This window comes from Dasypus novemcinctus, chromosome 10, assembly GCF_030445035.2.
Source record: "Dasypus novemcinctus isolate mDasNov1 chromosome 10, mDasNov1.1.hap2, whole genome shotgun sequence".
NCBI lineage: Eukaryota > Metazoa > Chordata > Mammalia > Cingulata > Dasypodidae > Dasypus > Dasypus novemcinctus.
The window spans coordinates 76,133,311-76,159,916 of NC_080682.1; the positions used below are offsets into that span (position 1 = coordinate 76,133,311).

General features: G+C 53.2%; 2 protein-coding genes across 2 annotated transcripts in view; one reads left to right on the forward strand and one right to left on the reverse strand.

Moving 5' to 3' along the window:
• Nucleotides 1-23,376, reverse strand: part of OTOG (otogelin) — an 86,269-nt gene extending 62,893 nt beyond the window's left edge. The window contains exons 1-19 of the mRNA XM_023586684.2: nucleotides 23,265-23,376; nucleotides 22,789-22,843; nucleotides 22,565-22,625; nucleotides 19,534-19,609; nucleotides 18,436-18,528; nucleotides 18,097-18,251; nucleotides 16,036-16,154; nucleotides 14,635-14,840; nucleotides 13,092-13,222; nucleotides 12,738-12,844; nucleotides 12,220-12,329; nucleotides 11,733-11,861; nucleotides 10,876-10,984; nucleotides 10,481-10,527; nucleotides 9,447-9,592; nucleotides 4,134-4,266; nucleotides 3,225-3,402; nucleotides 1,687-1,811; nucleotides 485-697 (exon numbers count right to left, since the gene is read on the reverse strand). Of these exons, the coding sequence (XP_023442452.2) occupies nucleotides 485-697; nucleotides 1,687-1,811; nucleotides 3,225-3,402; nucleotides 4,134-4,266; nucleotides 9,447-9,592; nucleotides 10,481-10,527; nucleotides 10,876-10,984; nucleotides 11,733-11,861; nucleotides 12,220-12,329; nucleotides 12,738-12,844; nucleotides 13,092-13,222; nucleotides 14,635-14,840; nucleotides 16,036-16,154; nucleotides 18,097-18,251; nucleotides 18,436-18,528; nucleotides 19,534-19,609; nucleotides 22,565-22,625; nucleotides 22,789-22,843; nucleotides 23,265-23,376 (2,305 nt within the window). The remainder of the gene's footprint in view (nucleotides 1-484; nucleotides 698-1,686; nucleotides 1,812-3,224; nucleotides 3,403-4,133; nucleotides 4,267-9,446; nucleotides 9,593-10,480; nucleotides 10,528-10,875; nucleotides 10,985-11,732; nucleotides 11,862-12,219; nucleotides 12,330-12,737; nucleotides 12,845-13,091; nucleotides 13,223-14,634; nucleotides 14,841-16,035; nucleotides 16,155-18,096; nucleotides 18,252-18,435; nucleotides 18,529-19,533; nucleotides 19,610-22,564; nucleotides 22,626-22,788; nucleotides 22,844-23,264) is intronic.
• Nucleotides 23,377-26,059: 2,683 nt separating this feature from the next.
• Nucleotides 26,060-26,606, forward strand: part of USH1C (USH1 protein network component harmonin) — a 55,082-nt gene continuing 54,535 nt past the window's right edge. The window contains exon 1 of the mRNA XM_071218155.1: nucleotides 26,060-26,189. Coding sequence (XP_071074256.1) covers nucleotides 26,154-26,189 — 36 coding nt within the window. The 5' untranslated portion in view covers nucleotides 26,060-26,153. The remainder of the gene's footprint in view (nucleotides 26,190-26,606) is intronic.

Genomic DNA, 26,606 nt, shown 5'->3' on the forward strand with positions numbered 1-26,606 from the left:
GCTTTCTGAGCGCTGGGCTCTGTGCTGAGGCTAGGGCCACAGAGGTGACTAAGACGTGGGGGAGGAGGATGGCCAGGGGTGGGGGCTAGCTCATGCCCACTAAGCCATGCGTGGACTCGAACCCGAGGGCCACAGGGAGCCAGAGACCTTTAGAAAGCTCGCTCTGGTTGCAGTGAGGGCTATGGGGAGACCTGCCAAGGAGCTCAGGCGTCTCCAGGCGGGAGGTGGTGATAGCGCTGATGAGAGTGGAGGCGGTGGGGGTGGTGAGAAGTGGGTGGCTTGGGAAAGGGCAGGACTTGGAAGGGGACTGGAGCTGGGGGCAGGAAAGAAGTCAAGGAGGAGAAGCAGTAGAGAAGGCCGGGCGGGCCGGGATGGGGGGAGCTAGGCTGGAGGAGACAGCGGGACATCCCAGGGGCCAGGTGGACGCTCAGGTCTGGAGCTCCGGGCTGCCCACACTCAGGCAAGAAATCGTGGAGGCACTCACCACAGGCTGGCAGGCGGGCGCGGAAGTCGACGGGGAGCCCGTGGCGCCCGCACAGGCGGGCGTAGTGGGCCAGCGCGGCGCACAGGCAGGGCTGCCCGCAGCGGCAGGCGTCCCGGCGGCACTGCTCGAAGTAGGGCACGGGGCTCAGGTACGTGGAGCAGGGCGCAAACAGCTCCCCAGTGAGCACGCCGCAGGACTGCACCGCGTAGGCGGCTGGGATGGGCAGAACAGGGGAGCGGCGGGTTGCCCGGTAGCCCAGGGCCCGCCTCTCCCTCCCTGAGCCTCAGGGGTCGTGTGCATGGGAGTGGGTGTGCACGAGAGTGGACAAAGAGGACTGTGGGCTGAGCGCGTGGCCGGTTGGGAATGTGCGTGCCTGTGGGTGAGTTTTAGTAGGTCTGGGTGTGAACATACGGCTGGCTGTGGGTAAGGGTGTAAACAACTGTGAGCTCAGGACTGTGTGTGCATGTGCGTGCATACGCGTGCACAATCACACAGTACATTCTACCACGTCAAGCACAAGTCCATTTGCTGGAGCGAGATACTGCAGTGAATAAAACAGGCAAAAACCCCTGCCCGCGTGGAGCTTCCATTCTGGGAGGAGGAGGCAGTCACTAGACAAAGTGAGGTGCGTAATGAATGAGGAGGTGAGCAGCCTACGTATGTATGCAGAGACCACGCTAGGCAGGAGGAAAGGAAGTGTGAAGAGGGCTGGGGCTGGGGCGGCAGGCCTGTCGGGGGCCTTAGAAGGCCTGGCGAAGGTGGTGTTTGAGCTTAGACTTGAAGGAGGTGAGGGGCGAAGCAGGCGTGCATCTGAGGAAAGCCCGTTCCAGGCACAGGAAGCCAAGCGTGGGCCTGGCCATGCAGGAAGAGCAGCCAGGCGGCCAGAGCGGCTGGAGCGGAGTGGAGGGCAGAGGGAGGTGAGGGCGGGGAGGCGGGGGTGGCAGGGAGCCAGGGCCTTGAGGGACACTGTGAGGACTCGGGGTGGGTGTGAGCGTGACAGCAGTGGCCTGTCCTCTCCCGCCCCTCCCTGCAGCTCCTCCTCTTCTTAGCCCCACAGTGTAGCCAGCACCCTCAGTGCCTTCACGCCCCCCACCCCGCTGCAGCGCTCTTCATGCCCAGAACCCCCACCTCATTCTCCCTCAAGCTGTCCCATTCCACCCACCCTCTGCCTCTCACCACTTCCCTCCCCATCCCTGACTCACCGGCCTGGAGGTGCACATCGCAGGGGTCCAGCGGGGAGCCAGGGGCCAGCGGGGAGCAGGCGGACAGTGTCTTCCAAGAATTGCCAAAGAGTTGTGGGGTGCTCTCGGGCACACCCACTGGGGACCTGCAGCCACGGCACAGCCACCTTCACCCCTGGCCCATGTGAACCCAGCTGAGCACACAGGTCAGCACACACCCAGGTTAGCACCGAGGGCTCAGCACAGTTATAAACCAAGCATGAGCACACATGCCCAGAGGCACACGTGTACCCACCCAAACGAGTAACACACACCACTCGCACCCCCTCACCACACACACACACACACATTTAACGGGTTCCACAAGGATGCGAACTGGGCTTCGGATGACACACTGCCTAGACTTTCACCACCAGCCCCAGCTCTCATGTCAGAAATAGGGACACCATGAAGAAACAGGGACCTCACCACGTTGAGACGTCCTCTCTCCTCCCTTCTCTATGGGCAGTTCCTGAAAACTCCTTTGCTCACCCTTTCTCCTTGGCAGGAAATGGTCACCCAGGGCGGGGGGAGGGCGGTAGGTGGTAGTGAAAGGAGGAAGGGGGTGTAGAGTGGAAAAAGATCTCCTCAGGGTCAGGCCCGGGCACAATCCCTGCTCCAGGGCAGTGAGAGGACTTGTTACGTGGGACAGCGTTGCCACCCAGAGCCCACATTTAGGAGGGTGGCAAGCAGCCCACACAGTCAGCAAGGTCTGCCCTCACCATTCTGGCAGCCAATCAGGCAAGACAGAGTGGAATGCTGCATTCTACATGCACTTGCTCTTGCATTTCAGGACAAACCAGAAATGTTATTTCTGGCTAAAGAAAGCCTCCCGGGTTTCCTTCTACATCACCCAGTGCATGTAACTGGAAGGACTGGCCAGAACCGCCAGCCTTCAAGGTCGACTATCCTTTCCCCAAAAGTCTTTCTCTCAATTGTCAGCCCACACAAAAGGTCTCCCTGGATTTTGGGAGGCTCACTGTGCAGCCCAAAGCCTTCAGGCACCTCGCAGCAGAGGAACAAGGGTTGGGGAGGGGTGGGGGGATGGAAAGCAGGAGCGTTGGCACCGTTGACTCACTGGGAGCTTACAGTAATCTAAAGGGGTTCACAGTCAAGTAAACAAAACCATGAGCCAAATCAAACCCAGCCTGAGGTTCACCAATTTTAAGTTCCCGCTACAAAACAGTTTTCCTCAAGGTATGGTCCATAGACCTCATATACTAGAATTACGGTGCTGTTTATTAAAAATGAGATTCCAGGGCCCCACCTCACATCAAGATTCTTTAGGAATGGGACCCCAAAATCAGCATTTTTAACCAGCAGTGCAGAAAAACACTGTGAACCACTGCTTTAAAGTAAGCAATTCAAATTTAAATGTAGAGGATTAATCATTAATAGTGGCACATCAGGCAGAGCGTGAACCTATGAAAGATCCAGTTTTAGGCAGTGCTTCCGAATACGCAGTCCCAGGGGGCTGACCTTCCCTCCCCACTTCCGGTTCCGGGGCAGGGGGCACGTACAGGAAGTCGTCCTGCGTGTTGCCGTTGAAAGTGCCGCAGAGGCCCACAGTGTCTTCCACCCATCGCTGGTCCACTTGCAGGTAGAGCCGCAGCCCTCGTGGGTCGTAGAGCACCCGCACGCCCACGTTGGTTCTCACCCGCAGGAACAGGGAGGACAGTCTCCGGATCTCAAAGGCGTCTGGGTACACAACCAGAGGGAGAATGCAGGAAAGACGGCCAGTGCCCACCCCACCCTCCACCATGCCCACCGCCCACGCCGACCCTCATACATAACCCAGTCTTCACACTCGGTGAAGCCCTGAAGTTAGGTTGAGTGGGGAGCCTTCAGGAAATCCATTTCGATGGTGGAATCAGGACCCGGTTATACCTGGCCGCCAGGAAGCTCAATACAATTTTAGATTCCATTGTAGCAAATTTAAATTTTATATTTGATTGTAGCAAATTTTACACACCCTTAATGGCTTGTAAGGATTGTAGCCTTTTTATACCCATGTACCCCCACTCCTCTCAATCTTGACATTTTTTTTTTCATTTTCTCAGGTGCTAAGTTATTTTTTAATAATTTTGCCATTTTTATCAGATGTGTTTTTTCTGTTAGCTTCCATAAACTCTTTGTGGAATCAGACAGGAGTACAATTAAACAAATACTGAGTAGGGACAGGAAATAGCCTCATTCACATAGTAAAGTTAGAAGAAACCATCATATGCTATGAAACCCGTTGTTCTGTTGCGGGGTAGGGGTCGAGGCCAAGGAGTCCATATTCCTGAGACCAAGGTGGTTCCCTGACTTGACCCACTCAGTGGTAGAATGGAGCCCCTGCCCATGTGGCAGTGCCTTTGGCCAGAGGCCTGGGAGAAGAGGCCTGGGTAGTCAGCTCCCAAACAACTCTGGTCTACCCCAAGCCATACCATCTGTGTAGGGTGGGGTGACCTTGAACTGATCAGACAGAAGGACATCCCCTGCCTGAGTCAGGGTCACCTGCCTCCGAGGGTCCTGGTGCAGAATCACTGACACTGACTGGACACAGGCCCCATCCTGGTTCTAGAGAGAAGGAAAGGCCAAGAGTGTAGAATCAGCCTGTCTGCCTTGCTGGCCCCACAGAACCCTCCAGGGGCAGAGATGCCAGCCTCTTTTGAGGCCAGGGGCAGGCTCCTTAGAGTGACAGAGCCCCAAGGTTAATCTAGGGTCATCTAATCCAATGCCCTCGAGTGAGGAGGTGGAAACTCAGAGTGGAGAAAATCAGTGGCAGAGCTGGGTTAATAAAAATGATAGGGAGTTGTCAGGTTGTCTGAAGACTCAGAGCAAAGATTGACCCCAGATGGCCCAGAGTCTAGCCTCAGAAAACTTGCCACCCTGCCAACCTCCAACCCCAACCCAGAGCTTCATTCTTTTATGGGTGTTTATATAGCTCTTTCCACATAATATCAAGCACCACTGATAAGCAGGCAAGAAATGATTATGATCTGGGTTTCAGGTTTTCCATCTCTGAAATGGGTAGTACACATTAAGCCCATTCCTACTTCCCTTCTATGAGAAGACATTCACACAGTCATTCATTCAAGTCATTTCCTGAGCACCTACTGTGTGCAAGGCATGCTGTACCAGGCTTTATGGACACCGTGATGAAGAAGACAGATACAGTCCCTCCTTTCACGGAGAGTTCATATTCGTGTGGGGACACAGACATTAAATAATGTAATTAAACAACATTTATTATTTAATTACAAATATAAACAGTGCTACAAACAGGTATAGGGTGCTAGGAAAGCATATATCATAGTCTGCGGAGGCAAGAAAGGCCATCCTAAGGAAAAATGTTCTAATCTATTTACTCAATCCTCATAGCAATCCTATTAGGGAAGTACTATTAACACCCTCATTTTGCAGGCCAGGAAATAGCAAATGCTATTTGAGCTGAGATCTGGAGGTTGCATAGAAGTTAGCTGGGCAGAAGGAGGAGGGAAGAGAACAGCCTGCCCAAAAGCCCTGGCACAGGAAAGTACTTAATGCATTCAGAGATGTAAAAGGACCAGAGGGGACCAGAGCCCACCAGGCAAAGTGGTTTAAGATACGGCTCAAGAGACAGGGTTTCTAATAATTTTTGGATTTTATCCAAAGTACAGCAGTCGACCAGAAGGTGTAACAGGAGAGTGATACAATTAAAAGGCAGTAAAAATGAGATGACCAGGGCTTGAAACTTTTCAGAAAGTCATTGTACAATGAGCTACAATCTTCCTGCCAAGTTCCTCCCCAAGGGGACAGAAAATTCCTGAAAGAGTTCAAAATCATTGTGTCTAAAACATCACCTCCTTTTCAACCCCATTCATCTTCTGATCCTCCCTGGGCATGTCACTTGTACAGGAAGAAAGTTCATATCCCTTAGTCAAAGTCCTGATGTCACTGACAGCTAAGACCTTAAAGAAGCCACTCAACTTTTCCAAACCTCCGTTCTCTCCTCTGCGACAAAGAGATAAACAATACTTGATTAGTCATACCTGGTAGGGTACAGATAAGAAAATGTGTGTGAAAATACTTTGCAAGTTGCATTTGTCAAAACCCACAAAACATTGTAGTACTAAATATGAACACGAATGTACAAAATAATGTAAAATATGAAGGAGGTTGGGGGAATCTCAGGAATGGAATTCATACTGTCTCAAAAGAATTTAACTATATTACAAATACATGAAACAATCATATTGAAGGGGACGTGAGGGGAAGGTATTGTCCTAAGTAACTTTGGAAAGGGTGGTTTGTAAGACTGAAAGCAAAAAAAAAAAACCAAACAGCCTATATGCTCTATCCTCTAATTGATAATGTTGTTTCCCATGATGGAATGGGTTAACAATTCTGATACTGCTATAAATGTATACTGGAAATGAATGACTAGTAAAGAGATGCCTGGTTTCTCACTGCTGGAATGGGCATTTACAGATAAGCAGGAGAGACTAGAATGATCATTTAGTAATGGTAATGGATTAGAGTTGAAGACATCAATTCGAACTCATGTTTAGTTCACATAGATTTGGATAGTTATATATAGAAATATTTATAGAGGTATATATACATGGGTTAGTATACACACAAATATTTCCTTGCTTTGTCACCTGAGGAGGCCTAGAAGTAACACTATCCCAGTAGCAACAAGCATACCTAGTGCTCAGATATTGGTTTCTAATACCATTCTCCAATAAAAGGAACCAGGGCTCCTTGGAGAAATGAGATTCTAGGTCTAGAGCATAAATAACAAGATAAGCCTGGAGAATCTGGTCAGGCCAGAAAGTCAGGAATTGCTCAAAACCAACAAACCTTACACTGATGGGGCTATGTCAAAGGGATCCAAGAGCCAACCAAAAGAACACCCAATGGCCAAAGCTGGAACTTAAGCAATGAAATAAAGTAGTATTGGATTATAATCCAAATATAAAATAAATATTCACAAGTCCATACTGATATAAATGAATGATTGGATATATAAATGGGGGAAAGAGACAACTCTCTTGTGCAGAAAAGTTCCAAATTTATGTAGATTCTCTGCTTTCAAGGAGCGAGAGCATAAATTCCTTAAGTGGAGTCTGTGCATAGTGGTTTCCTTAAGAGTACAGTATGGAAAAAGTAAAAGAGTAACTTTACAGTGGAAAAACCTGATAAACACTATCTTAAGTATGATTTGGTGATCAAGGTCAACATCAACAGTGATAAATCATGTTGATTGTATGTACCCTTGATCTCATGTAATGAAAATAGCTCTTTACCTCTACAGTCTTCCTCCCCAAACCCCATAACCCTAATCTAACCTTGAGAAAAACATCAGCCAAATTCCAAGAGATACAAAATACCTGACCAGTCTGAAAAAACTGTCAAGGTCGCCAGAAACAAGGAAAGTCTGAGAAGCTGTCACAGCCAAGAGGAGCCTAAGGTGACATAGCTAAATGTAATGTGATGTCCTGGATGGGATCCTAGAACAGAAAAAGGACATGAGGTAAAATCTAAGGAAATGTGAATAAAGTGTGAATTTTAGTTAATGATACTGCATCAATATTGGTTCAATTTGTAACAAATGTACCACACTAAAGTAAGCTGTTAATAATTGGGGAAACCGGGTGTGGGGTATATAGAAATTCTCAGTACTATCTTCTCAATTGTTCTGTACATCTAAAGCTGTTTCAAAAAATAAAGCCTATTCAAAATTACTTTGGAGACTAAATCCTACTCTGATTCTGGGAGTGGCTATTATCAAGAGGCCCAAAGGCTCACTGCAGGCTTTACAACAGCCTGTCTTCGATTGGGCTCAGCAACACCCCCTGCTGGCTGTGCACTCTCAGGAATGTCCCCAGCCTCTGTAGGCCTGTCCCTTAATAATTAAAATGCAGAGAATAATGGCTACCATATAGGGGTATTCTGAGCCTTATATTAGGTATTGTGTGTAAAAGTGATTAGTCAAAGTTCAAAGCACTGTGTATATATTTTATTAGAATCATCATTTATGTGAATGTCCCTGCTCCAACCTCATCCTGGTAATCCAGAATTGAAGTCTTAATTTCACCTATTTCTTTCTCACCCATCCCTCAGTTTACCAGCCACAGACAATTGCCATAATAGACACTGCTGTGTCTGCCTTAATGCCTTCTAGAACATTCCAACTTCAATGCTTTTGTCATACTATCATATCCTCCTGGTGTGCCCTTTTTCCCCATCCTCACAGTTACGTAACTTATTTCTACTTATTTTTTTAAGCCCCGATCAAATGCCACCTTCACCATGATGCTTTCCCTGATTTCTTCAGACCTGTAGGAATATTTTCCCCCACAGAACACCACTTTTACGGTTCTGCTCGCATTATATCTCATACTGCAGTGACCTGAGATGTTTGACCACCCTTGATGGGCTGTGAGCCCTGGAGGTGGGAACAGGGTCTGATTCATCTGTGTATCCCTCACCATGTCCAGCAAAGGGCTGGCACAGAGCAGTCCCTGTGTCAGTTCATCAGTGTGCACGAAGTCTGTCGCCAGGAGGAGACCTGGATTTTGGTAAAAGAGAACCCGCTATCGGGAGGAGCTGTCCAGCAATGAAGTGATTAGCTCGGGCCTTGGCTGGCCAGCCACCTGTCAGGGATATGGTAGAGAGGGGGGCTGAGTAAGGGGCCCCTGGGGTCCCCCAGATCTCAGGTATTCTAAGACTTGAGTGGGCTCTATCTACCTGCCTTCCTTTCTCTTTGCCACCCTCAGGATATGATCGGAGTGACCATTTGAGGGCAAGCAGTCTCCTGACAAAGAGCAGTTAAGGGCAGGACTGGGCCATTATCTGGCAGGGAGGGAGGAAGAGAAGTCACTCAGGCCCAAAGAGGGAGAAAGTCCAGCCCTCTGCCTCAAGCACAGCCCAGTCTGGGACCCCAGGGCCAGTGAGCAGCCCCACAGACTTGTGTCTGCTCACACTCAGGACCTCAGGGCTGCAGCAGGGCCAGCAGGGAGGCGGGATTGGGGGCAGCTGCCCTAGCTCAGGGGTGTGAGCTCCTTCTCCGTGGCACAGGGAGGAGCTTGGGCATGGCCCAGACCAAGGTTTCGGGGCGGGGGGGGGCCTCAGCTTGGCCATGGTCAGCAGCAAGGGCAATGCAGTCCACATGGTAGACAAATCAACATCTGCCCTAGACCTGCAAGATGACCATTTTCCCAGTTATAACACAGGTGACTGACACAGTCCAGGAGTCACCTCCTCCAGGAAGCCATCTCTAATCCCCACACATCTCTAAACCCAACACAGAGCTCCTTCATGGAGATCCACCCAGCACTCTGCCTGCTATCACAGCTCCTACAGCATAGGGGTTATGGGTTCACTTGTCTGCCTCACCCACCAAACTGCAAGGCCCAGGAGGGCACAGCCATTTCTCATTCATCCCAGTTTCCAAGACCCAGCACAGCTTCTGGTACAAATAGATGCTCAGTGTTTGCTGGATGAATGAATGTGTAAATGGATGCATGCTAGATGTAGATGGTACATTCCAGAGAAGCAGAGAAGACAAAGTTGAATTTGACCCATTTTGGTGATTTAAGAAAAAACAGAGCCCTTGAAAAAGCAACCGACTTGGGGTCAGCAGAGGTACTGGGGCCAGAACCCAGTCTCCTGTGGTGGCAAGACCTGGATTCTTGCCCTAACTCCCAGTCTCTTTAGGGATAGAACAGAGGCCCATGGCTGGATGGGACGTAGGGGTCCCCAGCCCTTACCAGCCCACACGGGATGTTCTGCAGTGTCACCGTGAAGGTGCCCGAGGAGCGGCTCTTGGCCAGGACATACTGACACGTGGCGGGGAACGTGTACCGGCGGCCGTCAAAGGTTGTGAAGTGGATGTCACCAGTCACCGAGCACTCAGCTGAGGGGCAGAAAGAGGCTGCTGACCCACCGGAGCTGCCACAGGGATGGCCTCGGCCCTGCGTGTTCCAAGTGGGCAGAGAAAGGAGGCCTGGCCGTCTCTTCAAGAACCTGGGTGTTGGGGGACCAGCCCTGCCTCTCAGGCCTATCTGACAGGAGGCAGAGGCCTGCCCTAGGCATCTCCCTCCGAGGAGAGACCGGGCCATGACTTCAGGAGGGTGCTCAGGTGAGGGTGCTCAGCTACTCCGAGTAGCACCTTCCGGTCAGGAGCTATCCCCTAGATGAGCAGGCAGAGCAGCTCTGAAGAAACCCAGGGCATCAGGCCCAGCCAGGGGAGCTGAGGGACAGCATCCTCCCCCGTCCTGAGCAGGCCTGGCCTCCAGAGCTCCCCTGCCCAAAAAGCTGTGAGGGAGAAGCGGACTTGGCCCAACGGATAGGGCGTCCACCTACCACATGGGAGGTCCAGGGTTCAAACCCCGGGCCTCCTTGACCCGTGTGGAGCTGGCCCATGCACAGTGCTGATGCACACAAGGAGTGCCGTGCCACGCAGGGGTGTCCCCATGTAGGGGAGCCCCACGCGCAAGGAGTGTACCCCGTAAGGAGAGCCGCCCAGTGCAAAAAAAGTGCAGCCTGCCCAGGAATGGTGCTGCACACACGGAGAGCTGACGCAGCAAGATGACACAACAAGAATAGACACAGATTCCTGGTGCTGCTGACAATACAACAATGGAAGCTGACACAGAAGAACATGCAGTGAATAGACACAGAGAGCAGACAACTGGGGCAGAGGGGAGGGAAGGGGAGAGAAATAAATAAAAAATAAATCTTAAAAAAAAAAAAAGCTGTGACGCCAGAGGAAAGGACACAGTCAAGGGAGGGTCACGCCTACCTGGGCAGACAGCCGTGCTGCACACCCACTTGCCCGCAGTGCACGTGCTGAAACAGAGGCCAAGGAGGCAGGGGTCACCCCACCACGCCTGGTCTAGGCTTTGGGCCAGGGCTGCCCATCCCCACCCCACCCCCTGCACAGCCCTCCAGCTGGGCTGCCCGGGTCTGGGAAGACTGCGGGGCCCACACAGCTCCTGCCCCCGGCCCTCAGTCTCCCCCTCTCTAGAGAGGGTGGTGGAGATTCCTCCCCTGTGTGACGCCAATGACAGTCCCGGGACTCAGAGATGCTGAGTCAGTGCCCCCAGGTCATCAGGGCTCCCGAAAGCTCTCCAGTGAGGGCTCCCAGACAGGAAGCCCCGGCAGCCGCGCCCCTCCCTCCCAGCAGTGGACACAGACCAGGCATTGCAGTCTTCCTTCACCACGGAGCCGGTCGGGTACAGGGTCCCGTGGAACTCGCAGGGACACTCGGCGGGCGCCACACAGCCCCCATCTTCGAAGATCAACCCTAGGGTGGCAGCAAAAGGCCACTCAACTCTCCTCCACCCCTGCTCATAAACCTTCCATGGCTCCTCAGAGCCTGCAACAAAGAGCCCCTCACCAAGTCCTTTCATCTCAGAGCGCACTTTCAGACTTTCTCCTGTACAAATCCTTGACTCCAACTAGAACAGTCCACTTACTGCTCTGTGAACCCCTCCAGTCCTTGTTTAGAGAGCCGCACTCCCTGCCCCCACCCGGCACACTCACCAGCACCCTGACCAGCTCCTTCTCTCCACCTCCCGAAAGCCCGTCATTGCATCTTTACTCTGATCTCTAACGTCAATGACTGTATCTTTATTTTTTGTCCCCATTCCCCATCCACCAAAAGCTCCCAGCCAAGTGAGCTGCACTAGAGATGCCCTGCAAACGTAGAGTCTGTGAAAAACAGAATAAAGTAGTGGTACATGACAAAAGCTTAAAGAAATGTATGTACGTATAGATGAAGGAATGAACAAATGAATGAATGGCTTGCCCTCATCTGTGCACCTCAAAAAGTTCGGCCTTGATCAAATTAAATACCCTGATGACTCTCTCAAGACGCCACGGTTCAGCCCCCACCCTCACCTCTCTGAAGCCACTCAATCATTTGTTCACCTAATTGTTTTGCTTCTTCCTTCATTCATCTCACAAACAGGCGGCCTCTGAGCCCTGCTTCACCCCTGCCCATGTCAAGCTAGGAGGATGCTGCTGGTCACCCCCTGCTGTCCCAAGCATACCATCGGGGCAGTAGCAGCCGTCCACGCAGGCGATCTCGCTGTCCACACAGGATGCCCGGGGCTGGCAGGAGGCGGGGCAGCAGGCAATGCACTCGTTGTAGGTGAAGGCCGCCTCCTTGCAGTGCACGGCTTGGGAGGGGGATCGGCATGGCCTGTCAGCCCCTTACCTGCCCCAGCTCTGCCAGACCCAGCTCCTATCCCAGGCACTGGTGGGGGTGGGGTGGGGATGCGAGGGCATTGACTTCCCAATGCTCCGGTTCCCGTGGGAGCACTGCGTGCTCTGTATATTGGCAAGGGCCTGGAAGGCTCAGAGAGCCACTGTCTTCTCACTCCGTGACCCTAGGCCAGGCCCCCCCACTCTAAGCCTCAGTTTTCCCATCTGTCACGGGGGGACAGAACCTCAGGATGGGCTTCTCAGAAGAATGTGGTTCTGAGCAGGAAGGGACGATGGACTGGGGCCGGCGCCCCACAGCAGGGCTGCACCTACCGCACTGCAGGAACTGGGTCCTCCAGGCCTGCAGGGGCCGCCCCGCCTGGGCACACGCCCGCGCGTACTCCGCCAGTGCCCGGCACCAGGTAGCTTCGTCACCCACCAATCTATGCAGGGAAACCAAGGGCCACACGGGAACAAGGCCCAACTGGCCACGGCTCCCGAGAACCCCCTAGAGACTGTCAGGGCTTCGGGGCGTCCCTCTTCTCCCCACAGCTGGGAAGGGGACTGGGGAAAGCATCTGGGCACACAGAACCCTGCCTGGAGGCAGGAGCCTGGCATCTCCTCCCAGCATTGCCCCAACCTACTTTGTGACCCTAAGGGGATCAGGTCCCATCACTTTTGAATGGGGAAGCTCCATCCCATCATTGCAGATGAATTTCAGAACTTTGGGAAGCATATCAGTCAGTGCCTGGGATTATCAGGCTCAGTGGCTCCTGTGCCAACTCCCTACCCAATACCTAGAGAGGGTCCCCACACCCCGGTGCCGCCCCCACTCCCGGCCTCACACTCACTGGCAGAGATCGCTGGTACAGCTGGCTGCGAAGGGCAGGGGGCTGACGTAGGTGTGGCAGGTGTCAAAGGGGGGCCGCAGCAGCACCTCGCACCGCTCAAACACACCCTGGGGTGAGGGCCAGGAGCCAGGATGGGGCTGGCAGGGCCATGCACATCCTGCCAACTTCACCAGCCCCATACTGAGCCCCAGCATGGGCCAGCAGGAGAGGAAGAGGGTGGAGGGGCAGGGACATGGGCACCAGTAGTCCTGGGCCCCTGCACCAGCGACTTCCCAAGAGTTGGACAGGAAATCGAGGGCAGGGACCAGAGTAGGGAAAAAAGAAGACTGGATGGCCTCTCTCCAGGGTGCAAACCTGCATGGTTCCCGGGCTCTGCTGCAGGCACGGTGGGCGAGGCGGGGAGGAGGTCACGGGCCCTGGAGGCTGGTTGGGGATCTGCTCCTGCCAGCTGTGCACAAACTCAGCCACGTCGTCGGTCAGCTTCCCTGTAAGGGAGAATTGGTGTAAGCCCCAGGAGCCAGGAGGGTGAGCAGGGTGACAGAGGGCTCAGAAGGAAAGTGATGGAGCTGAAGAGACACCACGAGGTGGGCAAGGTGCTGAGGAATCCAGTCTCCCAGACTCTGGTTCCCACCTGTTTCCCCACTGAGCCATTCTCCCCAAAAAGCTGTTTGGTCCCAATACTCAAATGGTCAAGAACCTGCAGTGGTTCCTTACAGTTTCAGACTCCAAACTCTGGGGAGGCAACACCTTGCAATCAAAAGAGAGCTGGAACATGAGCCTGAACAAGTTCCTGCACCTCTCTGAAACTCAGTTTCCCCATCTGTAAAATGGGGAAAATAACTCCCCCAAGAGATGAGTGTAAGAACATGAGAGGAAGCATGTGACGCCCTTAGCATGTTGTTGCTGCTCAAAATTGTTACTACGGACATTGTAAATCCTCCCAGGGCCCACTGGATGGACTGTGGGAGAGTATGGGCCATGATGTGGACCATTGACCATGAGGTACAGAGATGCCCAGAGATGTACTTACCAAATGCAATGGATGTGTCATGGTGAAGGGAGTGAGTGTTGCTGGGGGGGGAGTGGTGGGGTGCGGGTGGTAGGGTTGAATGGGACCTCATATATATATATTTTTTTAATGTAATATTTTTACAAAATCAATAAAAAAAAAATTGTTACTTCCCTTCTACTGCCAGTCGGTATCTTCTTCAGCTCCTGTGGGGCCCTTTCTCTTTCTGGCTCCCCTCTGGTCCTCTGATCCCAACACACACACACACACACACACACACACACACTTTAAAGGGGCAATCTCCCCTAGCAAAGTGCCCAGCAAAGGCGGGTGCCTTTGCTAGAAGGATGAATGAACAAACAAGCAGCTAGTCGTTTGGGGGTAAAGAAAGTCAAGGAAGTCAATGAACGAATCACAGAAAACCCTTCCTATGAGCTTTGACTCTGAAGCTCCGAGACCTTGTTCAGCCTCAGCTAATCCGATTGCGCCTTTCCTGCATGAACTTGCTCAACTGACCACCACAGCGAGGTAGGACTATTATTACCTACATTGTTCAGAGGGGAAATCGAGAGGTTAGGCCACCCAAGGTCATGCAGTGGTATAATAGAGCTTTATTCTTTATACAGTGCTGTCATAGCCACACGTCATTCTATCCTCACACAACCCTAGGAAGGAGGAACTCTCATTATGACCATTTTACACATGAGGAAACTGAGACCCAGAATGGTTAAGAACATGCTTGAGGCCACACAGCAGGTAGGAAGAGGCCCCCAGCCTCCCAACGGGTCTCGAGCACTATGACTCCAGGGCCCTGTCCCAAGGCCCCCCCCAGCCTGCCCCGTCCCGTTCCCACAAGAACCTCTCGGCTGCCAATAGCCTGGACCTCACCATAGCTGGTCACCAGGTCATCCTGGGGGTCGGCGTTGTTGTTCCCACACAGCCCATGGGTCCAGCCCAGGAACTCTGGGCTCATCTTGATGTAGACAGCGGTGGAGCCATCCCAGGCCAGCGTGAAGGCCGACTGGTGCCGCACGATGACATAGCCGGCAAGCCGCTGCAGGCGCACACTCCCCAGCACGTGTGGCAGCCGGACCCTGCAGGGCAGAGCCCGGAGCTCCAAGGCACCCACTCCGCACCCACACCCCCAGTCCCCTCACCCCACGCCTGCAGGACACCCCCTTCTACACCAGGCTCCTTGTCTACACAGGCCCCACATCCCTTCCCCGGGCTTCCCGGGTTCAAAAGTCCGCCATTAGAGAGGGATTCTTTTGACTTGGTATTTTTTTTAATTTTAATTCCTCTTGGGGGATAAACCTTAGATTGAATTTGTCAGTTCCTTTCTCTCAGACAGAAGGGATGGTACAAGCTGATATCTACTCTTTATTTTTTTGGTGAGGAGCAAGGATAGAGGAGGCAGAAGAAAGCCAAAAGAGAAAGGAAACTGGGAGAGAAAGGAAGATGCAGGCTAAACCGTCTCTACCACTTTCCTGCAACTCTCTGAACCTCAGTTGCAGGGACTCCTAGCCGATCTGGATTCTGGCAACTTTCAACCCAGCTGCACTTCAAGAGAGGAAAACCAGAAAAAGTTCTAACCAGCCAACCCTGGAGCCAAAAGATCTGGGCAGCAATCCTTCATTCCCACGAGCAACCCTTGGACCTTCAATGTTACACTCAGCCCCAGAAGGTCTCGTTACCCAGATAAGAAGTGGGACATGCGAAAGGAAAGAAGGGCTATTGGAGGAAGACTCCTGACAGCAATGTGAAGTGACAGCGAGGGAAGGAGAGGCCAGGGAAAAAGAGATGCAAGAAAGGCCTCAGGAAGGACCACAGTCTGGGGCCATTTAGTTTGGGGGAAAAGGTCCCCAGGGCATCCCTGGTGAGGTCCCAGCAAGACATGCAAAATGACCCTATATCATCAGAAAGAGAAGGCACTGTGGGTGACCCATTTCAGAAGATTTCTTTCAAACTGTGAAAGAAAAAAATTAAGCATGCTTATAGTAGTAAACTCAGCCATCTGGAAAACCCAGCTATTGGCCTGAAAACACACTGTATGGAAACCTACAGGGCTGAGAGTTTCAGAAGATCACGAAGGACTCATCCTTCTCCAAATCCAGCCACCTGGAAACCCAGCTACCCTTCCAGTGCTCTCCTGCCCTAGTGATGGAAACCCTGCTCTTTGCGTCCAGAAACATTTTCCGCTAGGCTTCAGAAGGATGGGTGCCCACTCACCCCCCCCCCCCACCAGTACCAGGGAATGGGGCAGCTCAGGGTAGAAGGTGCTATCGTTACCTCACACCTCCATGGGTGACCTCCTTGGCCAGACGGATCTCCTGCTCGCCAGCAAAGAAGAGACTGACAGACCTCGGGCAGGTGTAGGGGGAGGAGCCACACTGCAGGCTGTTGTGCACCTGATTGGGGGGTTCACATGCCAGTATGCAGGACTCTTGCCACAGGCCGGGCGCTGAGCTCTCGTTCTGGGCCCAGCAGGACTGGTTGAGCTTCCACTAACGCTGATCGCCTGCCCACGCATGCCTTGCCTCTGTGACCATTCCCTCCAACCCCCGCAACATCACAAGGAGGTAGGAGCTAGGATTATTTGCATAATCAGAGAGGTTAAGTGGCTTGCTGAAGGTCATGCACAGCTAGGAAATGGCAGACCCAGGACTCAAACCTGGATCTGGATGGCTCAAGCTCCAGCACTCTTTCCAGGACACCGTTCTGTCTCCCCATTTCTGGACTTTCGGTTTATCCATCCCAGGTCATCCCACCAGAATGAAGGCCAATGTGTATTCTCACACCATCTCACACCCAACCAGAACACACACACACACCATATATAAACTCACAGGGTGCTCACGGGGTGCACTCTCCCCCACTCCTCCCATGCCCTGGCAGGCACAGAGCCTAGCCGTCCCTGCAGCTAGGGACACAGGCACATGTGACACTCTTCCACTGCGTGCCACACACACATCGCCCCTGCCCCTGCTCACATAGAACCCACGCCTCCAAGACCACAGGGCAAATGGGGGCACCTCAGAACTTAGGGAAAAGGTCTGAAAAGGTCTCTGGCCAACTGTACCTTCCACTAGATTATTGTTAAATGTGGTTAAGCAGCTTGGAGCCACTTAAGTAAAAGTAGGACCTGTGAAAGCAACCCCATGGTCTAATGAAATATTGCTCAAACGTTTTAACCATGGCCCACAGTAAGAAATACATATGTAAAGAAAACAAGATTTACAAAAGAATGCATACCCTATTAATGTGTAATGCTTTCTTATAATATTTTCTACTCTCTCTCTTTTTTTTTTTGATACTACTTGAGATTCATAAAATTGATTTCATAACCCTCTATTGTGTGGCAACCCATTAGTCTATTAACTAATTGTAATTTGTCTGTCATGAAATGACACAGTTGTGATCAGGTCTGCCTGACAGTGAACGTCACACACATTTGTACTGAGCATAATCCAGGTACTGGGAACACCAGAGGAAAAGTTATGGTCCCTGTCCTCAGGAAGCTTACATCTGATAGGGAGACCAACCCAGAAACAGGCCTTTGTAAGATAAATGCAATGATGGGGTAATAATGTAGAACTTTGGTAACACAGAGAGGAGTCCCTCAGTCAGCTTGGGAGGTCAGGAAATTCAGGAAGACTTCTCAGAGGAGGGCAAATTTAACTGAGACTTCTAGGACCTCCATCGTTTCCTCTACAGCACCACGTTCTTTCTCATTCAGGCCCTTAGTGTCCAATATCCTCTTTGTCTAGAATGTTCTCCTGTCTGCCTCCCACCCCTGCCACCCTTCACTTGGCTAACTCCAACTCATCTTTCATCTCTCAATGAAATGCCACTTCCTCCAGGACCCCTCCCCAATTACCATTCCTCCCAACAAGCAAGGTTAGGTTTCCATCGCATGCTCTTTTAGCATTTAGCATCTCTCCCCCGTAATGCTCAGCTGCACATGAAATGATACATTTGAGCTGATGTCTGTTTTTCCCAGTAGACCATAAGGTCCATGAGGACAGAGACCACATCTACATTGTTGTCCACAGAGGCTCCCACCTTGTGCCAAGTAAAGAGTACAGTATGCACTTAATAAATACTTGGTGAAAGAGTAGAAATGAATGAATGGCAAGGGCAGCCAGGAGTGAGTGAATGAGGGAGAATCAGTACCCCAGCTGAGGACCAGGCCCTGGGGCTGTGGAGCCACCAGCTCCTGATAGTAGTAGACTCCCCGGGCAGGGGAGCGGGAAGGCGCCAGCCTCTCTAACTGACCAGCAGAGCCAGGTGGCCCCAGTCTCCAGGCCCAAGTAGGGCCTTCCTGACCAGATGGGGCAGGGGAGGCCTCACCTGGACGGAAAAGCTCTGCCCCTCAGCTTCATGCCGTCCCACCAGCGTGTAGCTACCCCTTCCAGACAGGTAGTAGTAGAGGCCGTCGAAGGTCTCCACGTGGTGCTGCCCCCACGCCCGGCAGATGCTGTCCCGCTCAGGGCCGGAGTTGTACACTGAGCCAGGGAAAAGAGAACCTCTCTCTGTAGTCACAGTTGGCACCAAGCCAGAGGTAGATGGGTTCCAGCCCTGGCAGGGCCACCTTCATCCCACCCAGCCCAGAACCCCCAGGCTCCAGGCCCACCACCCATCCCTGCACTCACATCCCCTCCTAGGGGTGGAGATGCAGCCCACACCCACCCATCTGGCAGCGTGGCCCCGTGGCATTGAAGCGTCTGCAGTCGCAGAAGGCTGGGTACACACACTCGCCCCCGTTGAAGCAGGAGAACAAGTCTGCAAGGGAGACACAGAGGTCACCTCCCCATCGAGCCAAGCATGGCAGGACCCAGGGATGAGCCACCCCCCAAGGCCTGGGAACCAGGCCCCAGCCCCCCAGGGCCATGCGTAACTCAGATCCCATCACAGGCAGCCCCAGCACTCCTCAGCAGTGAGCCCTGATGGAGGCCTGAGCAGGTCTGCAGGCAGGCGGGCCGGGGTCTCAGAACACCTGGCTTCAGTATGCACCAAGCAGGGTCAGGCCGGCCTGTTGGGGGCACTGCCCCAGTTGGCCCCCTAAGCTGAGTTCCTGGCCAGAACTGAGAATATGGAGCATGTAGGGCAAGCGGGAGCTGTGGGAAGATCTTCGTGTACTGTCCTACCTCACTGCCCCATAAGCTTGGGGAAGAGGCAAGTGTACACCATGCGGGGAGAAGCCTTGCATTGGGAACACAGCAGAGAGAAAGGCCACGGAGGAAGAGAAGACAAAGGAGAACAGGGTGGTGAAGGAAGGGGCCAAGATGAGAGGAAAGGCCACAGACATAGGACAGAGTCAGAAAAGAGGCCATGGACATGGGACAGGGCAGGGTAGAGGCCACGGACATGGCACAGGGCAGGGGAGAAGCCACAGACATGGGATAGGGCAGGGGAGAGGCCACGGACATGGGACAGGGCAGGGGAGAGGCCACGGAAAACAAGACTGGATGAAGAGTGATGCAACGAGAAGGAGTGAAAGGTGAAGCAGAGCGGGAAAACACGAAACAAGGCAGTGAGTCTCACTGGAGTGGGACAATGTGAGGGGAGAAGGCCAAGTGACTGGCCATAAGAACAGAAAGACACCAACACCACAGAGGAAGCTCCCCTCACCTGGACGGAGAAAGAAGAGTGGAGTTGGAAGACAGGGTTGGGGAGGTGGAGAGGGGCCCCAAGCACGGAGGAGGTGACAGGAGGCCCGGAGGTGGCCTCTCTGGGGGCCAGGGCCCTCCCACGCGCAGCCAAGGCCACAGGCTTGGGTTCACTTACAGGACGGGGCACACTTGGCCCGGTGGAGCCGCCTTTCCCACGAAGACATGGCCAAGGACTCCAGGGCTTCGGCCTCCTTTTAAAAACAGAAGGAGGAAGAGAGCATGATGGAGGGCTGACCCCAGGGCCAGCTCCTGGGTGGGCTTCCTGGGGGTCACAGACCTTCCCTGCCTGTCGATGCCCCAGTAATCCACTTCCCCCGGCAGCCTCTGAGGGATGCGGAAGGGGGACTTTCAGGCCTGCCCCGGGCTCAGAGGATCTGGGGCCTGGGGTTTACAACCTGGAGTGGTACCTCTGTGGAAAGCAGTGAGGCCTGCGGCCTGGACTCAACCCTCCCCCCATGCTGCCACATGCCCCTCTCTCCCTTTTTCCCTCCTTCCTCCCTCCTTCCCCAGCACACCTTTGTGTCTTCCACAGCCAAACACAAAACCCCCTTGTCTGGAGAACAAGCATGATTTCTCCTCACCACAGAAACCACACGGGACAGAGCGGAGGAACAAAAGCAGCCCTCACCTCAGGGCAGAGGAACATTTCACACCCCCCACCCAAGCCTCCCTCTCCGGCTCTTCCACAGCAGCAGAAACAGTGCCTCATACATCCCCACTGTTTCCTCAGAACTCAGCTCCAAGTCAGGACTCTCCCTGAAACCACAAATCTGAGGAGTAAACAAGTGAAACACAACTAAGAAACCCTGTTTTCCAAACCAGAATCCCAGACGTAAGCCATCTGAAATCAGGACTACCCTAAACACAGTCACACATGGCCAGAGGACAAGGACACCCAACCTCAGACGGAGACCCAGGCACAGAGGGCCCCTTCCCTCTCTGCGCCTCGGTCTCCTCAGACAACTTCCCAGAACTAGGTGCCAGGCACCGTGCCGGGTGTTGGGGATAACTGCAGTGAACAGGACAAAGTCCCTGCCCTCTTGGAACTTATGTTCTTGTGCACATGACCAACAAATCACATCCGCACTGTGGGTACTTGTTTCGCCTGTCTTCCTCCCTCACCATCACCGCTGCATCCCCGGGCTGGATCCCAGTCTCTGGCAAAGCACTGGGCACATGGCAAGGGTTCAGAACCTTTGGTCCCAGGAGTCCAACCTCCTTGCCCTCCTTGGCAGGTGAAGCCTCTCCCCCTCATCCCCTGGCGCTCACACCCTCCCTGTGCACTGTTCTTCCGACCTCCTGGGGGGTCACTGGCTCATCCTTTGCCAGGTTCTCTCCCCGCCTTGGCCCCCGGTTCCCGGGTTCTCCCCAGCTCTATTTACCCTGCAGGCCCAGCCCCAGGAATCAGGCTTTCCTCCCTGGTGGTAATCTCTCTTATGGGGTCCTCAGAGACCACAACACATAGAAGAGGGCAGTGTTGGGAAAATCGATCATCACAAATGTCTCCCGCCCCCCAGAGAGCTCCTGACCTGCCTTTGTTCCTTTCTACTCCTCACACCGCCCCTTCAGATGATTTTGTAATATTAGTGCTTCTTGACTGACACAGTCAACAAGATCTAGCAGCATATCTTATCACTGCCAAAATTTCAAAACAGTGATGAGTATAAATGAGATTGTGAGATATCAGTAAGGTGATACGGAAATATTTATGCTTTCTATTGGTGGCCATCAAGGACATGATGATACAATTGTGTGGCTTGCAGCCTATAGTAATAATTGAAGGGAATGCTATCTCAGTTAGATGGAGGTTTCTGTACATAACAATGGTTTTTTTCGCCATCCAAATTCATGGAGCCCTGGTCTACAGCAGCATTCTCTGGGGAATGGCAGAGCTCTGTGCAAGGCAGTGCTAAAATGTGCAAGGCAGTGCTAAAATGAAGGCTGGTTGGCTACTGGTCAGTGACACTCATTCCTCATCCATGAAGAAAGAGCCCTTGCTTCCCTGGTGTACACTGGCCAGCTAGCTGCTGCCGCCCTCCTGCTCACTCCAGTACCTTAGAGGAGAGCCATGCTGACTCCTTATTTGCTCTAAGGAGTATTGCGAGAAACCTGGTCCAGATGCTTGTTTTCCCACCATGGAAAAGGTGGAATGTCACCTACCCTGAAATCCAGCAAGGAAGGAAGCCTGCTGGGGAGCAAGGTACTTGGAAAAGGGTCATTTCACTGCTAAAATACAGGAATTCCTGAAGTTCCACCAGGAACAAGATGTCGCTCCATCAGGTTTCTTTGCTCTACCAGCGTAATATGGAACCCTTGCTAGTCATTTACCTACCTCATTTTCCTTATCTACAAAAAGACTGACTTTATTATCTTTCAGCTCAAATTGTGTCTCAACAACCCAGAGCCTGGAGAGGTGCGCAAATGAGAAATAAAGGACACGGTAACCCACATGTTAGCAGGAGCCTATCTCCAAAAAGTAGGTAGGTGGAACACATTGTTTTTTGAGGGACCTGGCCACAGTGGGCTGGATTTGTAACATGTCTGTAGTTGTGGAAAGGAGACCACTGCAGGCCAGGATTAGAAATGGGACCCAAATCACCGGATCCAGAATCCAAAGAAGTTTGGCAAAGGGAGAAAACTACACCACCACCTCTCCCCTTCTGCAGGCATAGAGGATCCTGGGAGGCTGGGCGACAGGGAGGGTCAAGACTCAGAGGACAGGAGCTCAGGGTTCTGCTTATCAACTCACCCTTCCTCGCAACCCCCACCAGATGACCCAGTTTTGGTGTGGTCTCTCAGGGCAGCATTTCTGGGGTGCTGCTCAGGTTATAGAGGGGACCTCTAACAGGGTTTAGGGCTTTTGAAGCCAGGCAGGGGAAAGAATTCCACCTGCCTACCTGGGGGACAACTCAGCTGTCTCCTAAGAAGACCTTGGAATCCCTGTCCCTAAAAAAATTAGCCAGCTACAGGATCACAAGAGATTTGGAGGGTAAGAACAGAAGCCTTATGAATTTGTACACTTCAGACCAGGTGAAGAACCCGTTCCCCTCTGAGTAACTCCAGAGACAGTCTCCTGCAACCATGGGAACTCCCCACCCAGGTAGAAAGCGCCCTGCCCAGTGATGCCCCCTGAGGAGGTCTCCTACCTGGCCTCCCACTGTGCTCGTCGCCTCCCCTGAGGGAAGGGTCGCCCCCTGGTGGCTGTGGCTAGATGAGAAACAAGCGTAGATGAGTGAGGGGCTAGGCTGGGACCGCACTGCCCCAACCACCCCCAGGCCCACCCCACCCTACGTGCTCGCCCCGGGTTGCCTCAAGCTGTGAATAAAGATGGGAGCAGTAGGTGGGGCAGCCACAACTGGTTCCTACTCACCTGGGGTCCTGCGCCAGCTCTGGGGACAGCTCAGCACTATGCCGCGGCGGGGGTGCTGCAGCGGGAAAGGGGGTGTTCCTCTCAACTTCCAGGCTGCCTCCCTTTGTTGGGGCCTCCCAGCACCTCCACCCCCACCTGCTAGGTAACCTTTCCCACATCATGGGGCGCCCCCATCCTCTCTCTGCAGCCCTCTAAAGCGTCTTCTCCCCCTTCCTGGGGGCCTTTCCCCAGCAAGGGGCTCCTTCTTCCCTTCCGCTTCCCCCCGATTCTCTCCCCACCTTGGTTCTCTTCCACCCTGCTCGTTTCCCCCTCCCTGTCACCAGCTTCTTTCTCTCGTTCTCCGCGTCCCCTCTCCTCCGGCCCTCTCCCTCACTGTCCCTCTGCCCTCCCCAGGAGATTTTTCCTCCAAACGACCCAGGTCCCTTCCCCTAAATGTTCCCCCAACCCCGGCTTCCCGGAGTCCACATCCCTCTCACCGAGACGCTGCACCCGTAGGGACGCCGCCGCCGGCTCACCCCAGGGCAGACAGACCCAAGCGAGCAGCAGGCGGAGCGCGGGCGCCCGGGCGCGCGGGGCCGGGGCCCCCATAAGGGCGCACGGGGGCTGGGGAGCCTGAGCGCAGCGCCGGGGGTCCTGAGGTGCCTCTCCCAGGGAAGACAGTGTCACACCTGCCCTGGGCGGCCGCTGTCGCGCTCTCTCTCATGCCCCAGGGCTTCCTCTGACCCTCCTCCCAGGCGCCAGGCTCCTCCCCGAGCTGCAACGACTGGACTGCCCAGCTCATTACCATAATTTAAGCGCCTGGCGCTTCTTGGTCTGTTGCTGTCCCTTGCCTGGGGAGACTGGATTCAGAACACTCAGGGCTAAGTTCCCTGGGGAAGCCTCCAACTCCCCTTGCTCCTCAGGTGTTCCCAGCTCAGAAGCCTGGATGCCTTACCCCACAGCCACAAGGCACCAGGGTGAGTCCTGTGGGTTTGTTCTACAGGAGGCCACATGGAGGCCCTGGGACATGTCACTCATTGGTCAATGGTCAGTGCCCTGTATCAAAAACAGAGTTCTTGCCACTCCCCACCAAAGGCTCCACCTGGGTCTCAAGTCCCAGCCTACCCCCAGCTTCGAGCTCCACTGGGGACTGGGCCGTGCCTTAGTCCTCTGTATGACCAGCTCTAGCCCAGGCTCCAGCTCAGGAAATGTTGGCTGAATGACAGAAGGTCCTCATACTCCCATATTATTGCTCCATCAAGGAAAGGCTTTGGCAAAAATGACTTTAGTTTTGTGAACAAGATATAGTCCCTGCCCAGGAGGAATTTAAAAATGGTAAAGAAGTGAGCCTTAACTAAAGCAAGATGGTAATAACAGGGTGATATATGGGAACGCTGCATTGTATGCATGATATTTTCTGTAAATCTTGACTTCCCTAATTAAAATAATAATGATAATAATAAATCAAAAGAAGTGCATCTGAGGGCCTTGGGAACATGTGCGTCGTTCACCTGGTCACCTTAGGGACCAGTGACCAGATGCCTGGGCTTCGGGATGATGATGACGGTAATGATGATGATAAAGATGATGGATGGTGTTGACGGTGTTGGCTCCAGCAAACCTCTGGCCAGGGCATATAGATTTAGGATTCATTCAATATTCATTTAGCAAATTTATCATTTAGCAATTTATCACACTGATGTGATAAATAAAACCCACACAGGACATTTGAAGCCATGGACATAGATGGGAAGGTGAAGAGGAGAAAGCCAAGGATAGAGCCTTAATGAGCACTGGTTAAGGAATGGAAGAAGACAGGATTTGTCTCAGATGAATCTTGAAAAGGAACATTCATGGGAGAGGAGAACCAGGACCCCAAAACCATGAGGAGAGCATTTTAAGGAGGAAGGGACTAAAGAGGGAGTGCATAGGGGTGGCAATCACCAAAAGTGGCCAGTGCGCTTCGCTCCCCTCCCAAAGGCATTTACCTCTGTCTGGATTCTAAATACAAGATAAACAGTTCTGTGGCTTTTTTTTTTTTTTCCACGTAGAGGTTTAATGAAGTTAAGTTCAGGGGGAATATGTTTGTGGAGTGTTTTCCAGAACTTTGAAAATTCCACAAGCCCTTCCCTTTTATCTCCTTAACTAGATGATACTAGGCCATAAGATGGATATTTTTTTAGAGTGCTTCCCAAAAAGGGATTTACATCTTAAACTAGGCAATAATTTAGCCAAAACAAAAATAGTCTGCTTGCAAAACTTCAGTTATTGGGGGCAAGATGCAAAGTAGGAGGTCTTTGGGGCATCCCTTAAGTTATAATTTTAAGTGTCAACCTGATTCAGGCTGATCGCCAGCTTTCTGGTCCCTCCCACGACTTGGTGCAATCAGGTCATGCCCCCACCCTGGGTTAAGCCAGGCACATGCTCCATAATTAATGGTGTCCCTCTCTTTTTTCATACTCACTTTCATCATCCCTCTCTGGCCACTGCCTTCCTCACATCCTGGTTTATCTCTGTCTCTTCACACCAGCCCTAAATCTAGGAGTTCAGCAAACTTCAGTTGAATTGAATCAAATGAACCAGATGGGTCTGGGCCCTGGTTAAAGGTCAGCCACAAATCAGGATGCCACTCCATGCCCTTGCATGACTCATTGAATATGAATGTGCGCTGTGTGTAGTTTGGGGGGGTAGGGGCAGAGGAGGTGGGTTGAAAGAGACAGTCCCACTCACAGGTCCAGGTCCTTGGCGGTTTGTCCATCCTTTATTGAGCCTCTTGTGGGGTACAATTAAACCCAACCCTGCCCCCAAGGAATTCACAGAACAAGGAGATGAAGGATGTCTTCCTAGTGGGAACAGTGCGTTAAGGAGGTCCTTATGATTGCCTTTGAAGGGGAGATGTGTGACAAAGAGTGACAGTCCCAGGAGGACCGATGGGATCCATTATCGAGAAACTGACCAGATTATCCCACTTCCTACCCAACGAAGTGAAGAGTTTCTGGACCCCTCCTTCCAGCCCCCGGAAAAAATTCCAAATCTCCCCAAGCCTCCGTGACCTTCTCCCTCAACCTCGAAGTTTAGGGACGACTCCAAGAAGAGTGCAAGCCTCGAACCCACCACCGCCACCACCACACCCACGCACCCTCCCGCCCATTTGCTCCCCGAGCCTTAGTGGGAGGAGAGCAAGCTCAGAGCAGGAGCCTCCCGCGCCGCAGCAGCCCAGCCCCGCCCCGCCCCGCCCCGCCCCGGCCGGCCCGAGCCCCGCCCCCTCCGCTCCTAGGCCCCGCTCCCGGCGCCGAGAGGCCTCTCCGGTCACGGTCTCGGTGCTTGCGGGCTCCCACAGCCAGGCACCCGAAGGAGCGGGCCGCGCGGCGACGCAGCTCCCAGCCATGGACCGGAAAGTGGCCCGAGAATTCCGGCACAAGGTCAGAGCTGCGAGGGGCGTCCCAAGCACCAAGGACCCGGGAGTCCAGAGCGGGATGACTGGGGGCAGGGAGAGGGGATGGGCACCCGCTGCGCCAGCCTGACCTGAGGGCTCTAGGTGGCTGCCGGCAGGATCCTGCATAAAGTGAGAGAGGGGACGCTGGGCTCCAGGTTCAGGGACCACTAAACTGGTTTCTTGCCAGCCTTCTCTCTCCTTTGCCCTCCAGGGGCTGGGGCCGTCTCTGGGATGGGAATTCCTTCCAGCCCTGGCCTGAGACAGGACACTTCTCTGAGATGCCCAGAGAAGACAGGCACCCCCTTTTCCCACTGTGTCCCCAGTTCAGGGCTGTTGAAGCACGTGGACAGTGTCTGGGGCAGTGTCTGGGAGGTGAGAATTGGGTGGAAGGGAAATCAGATGT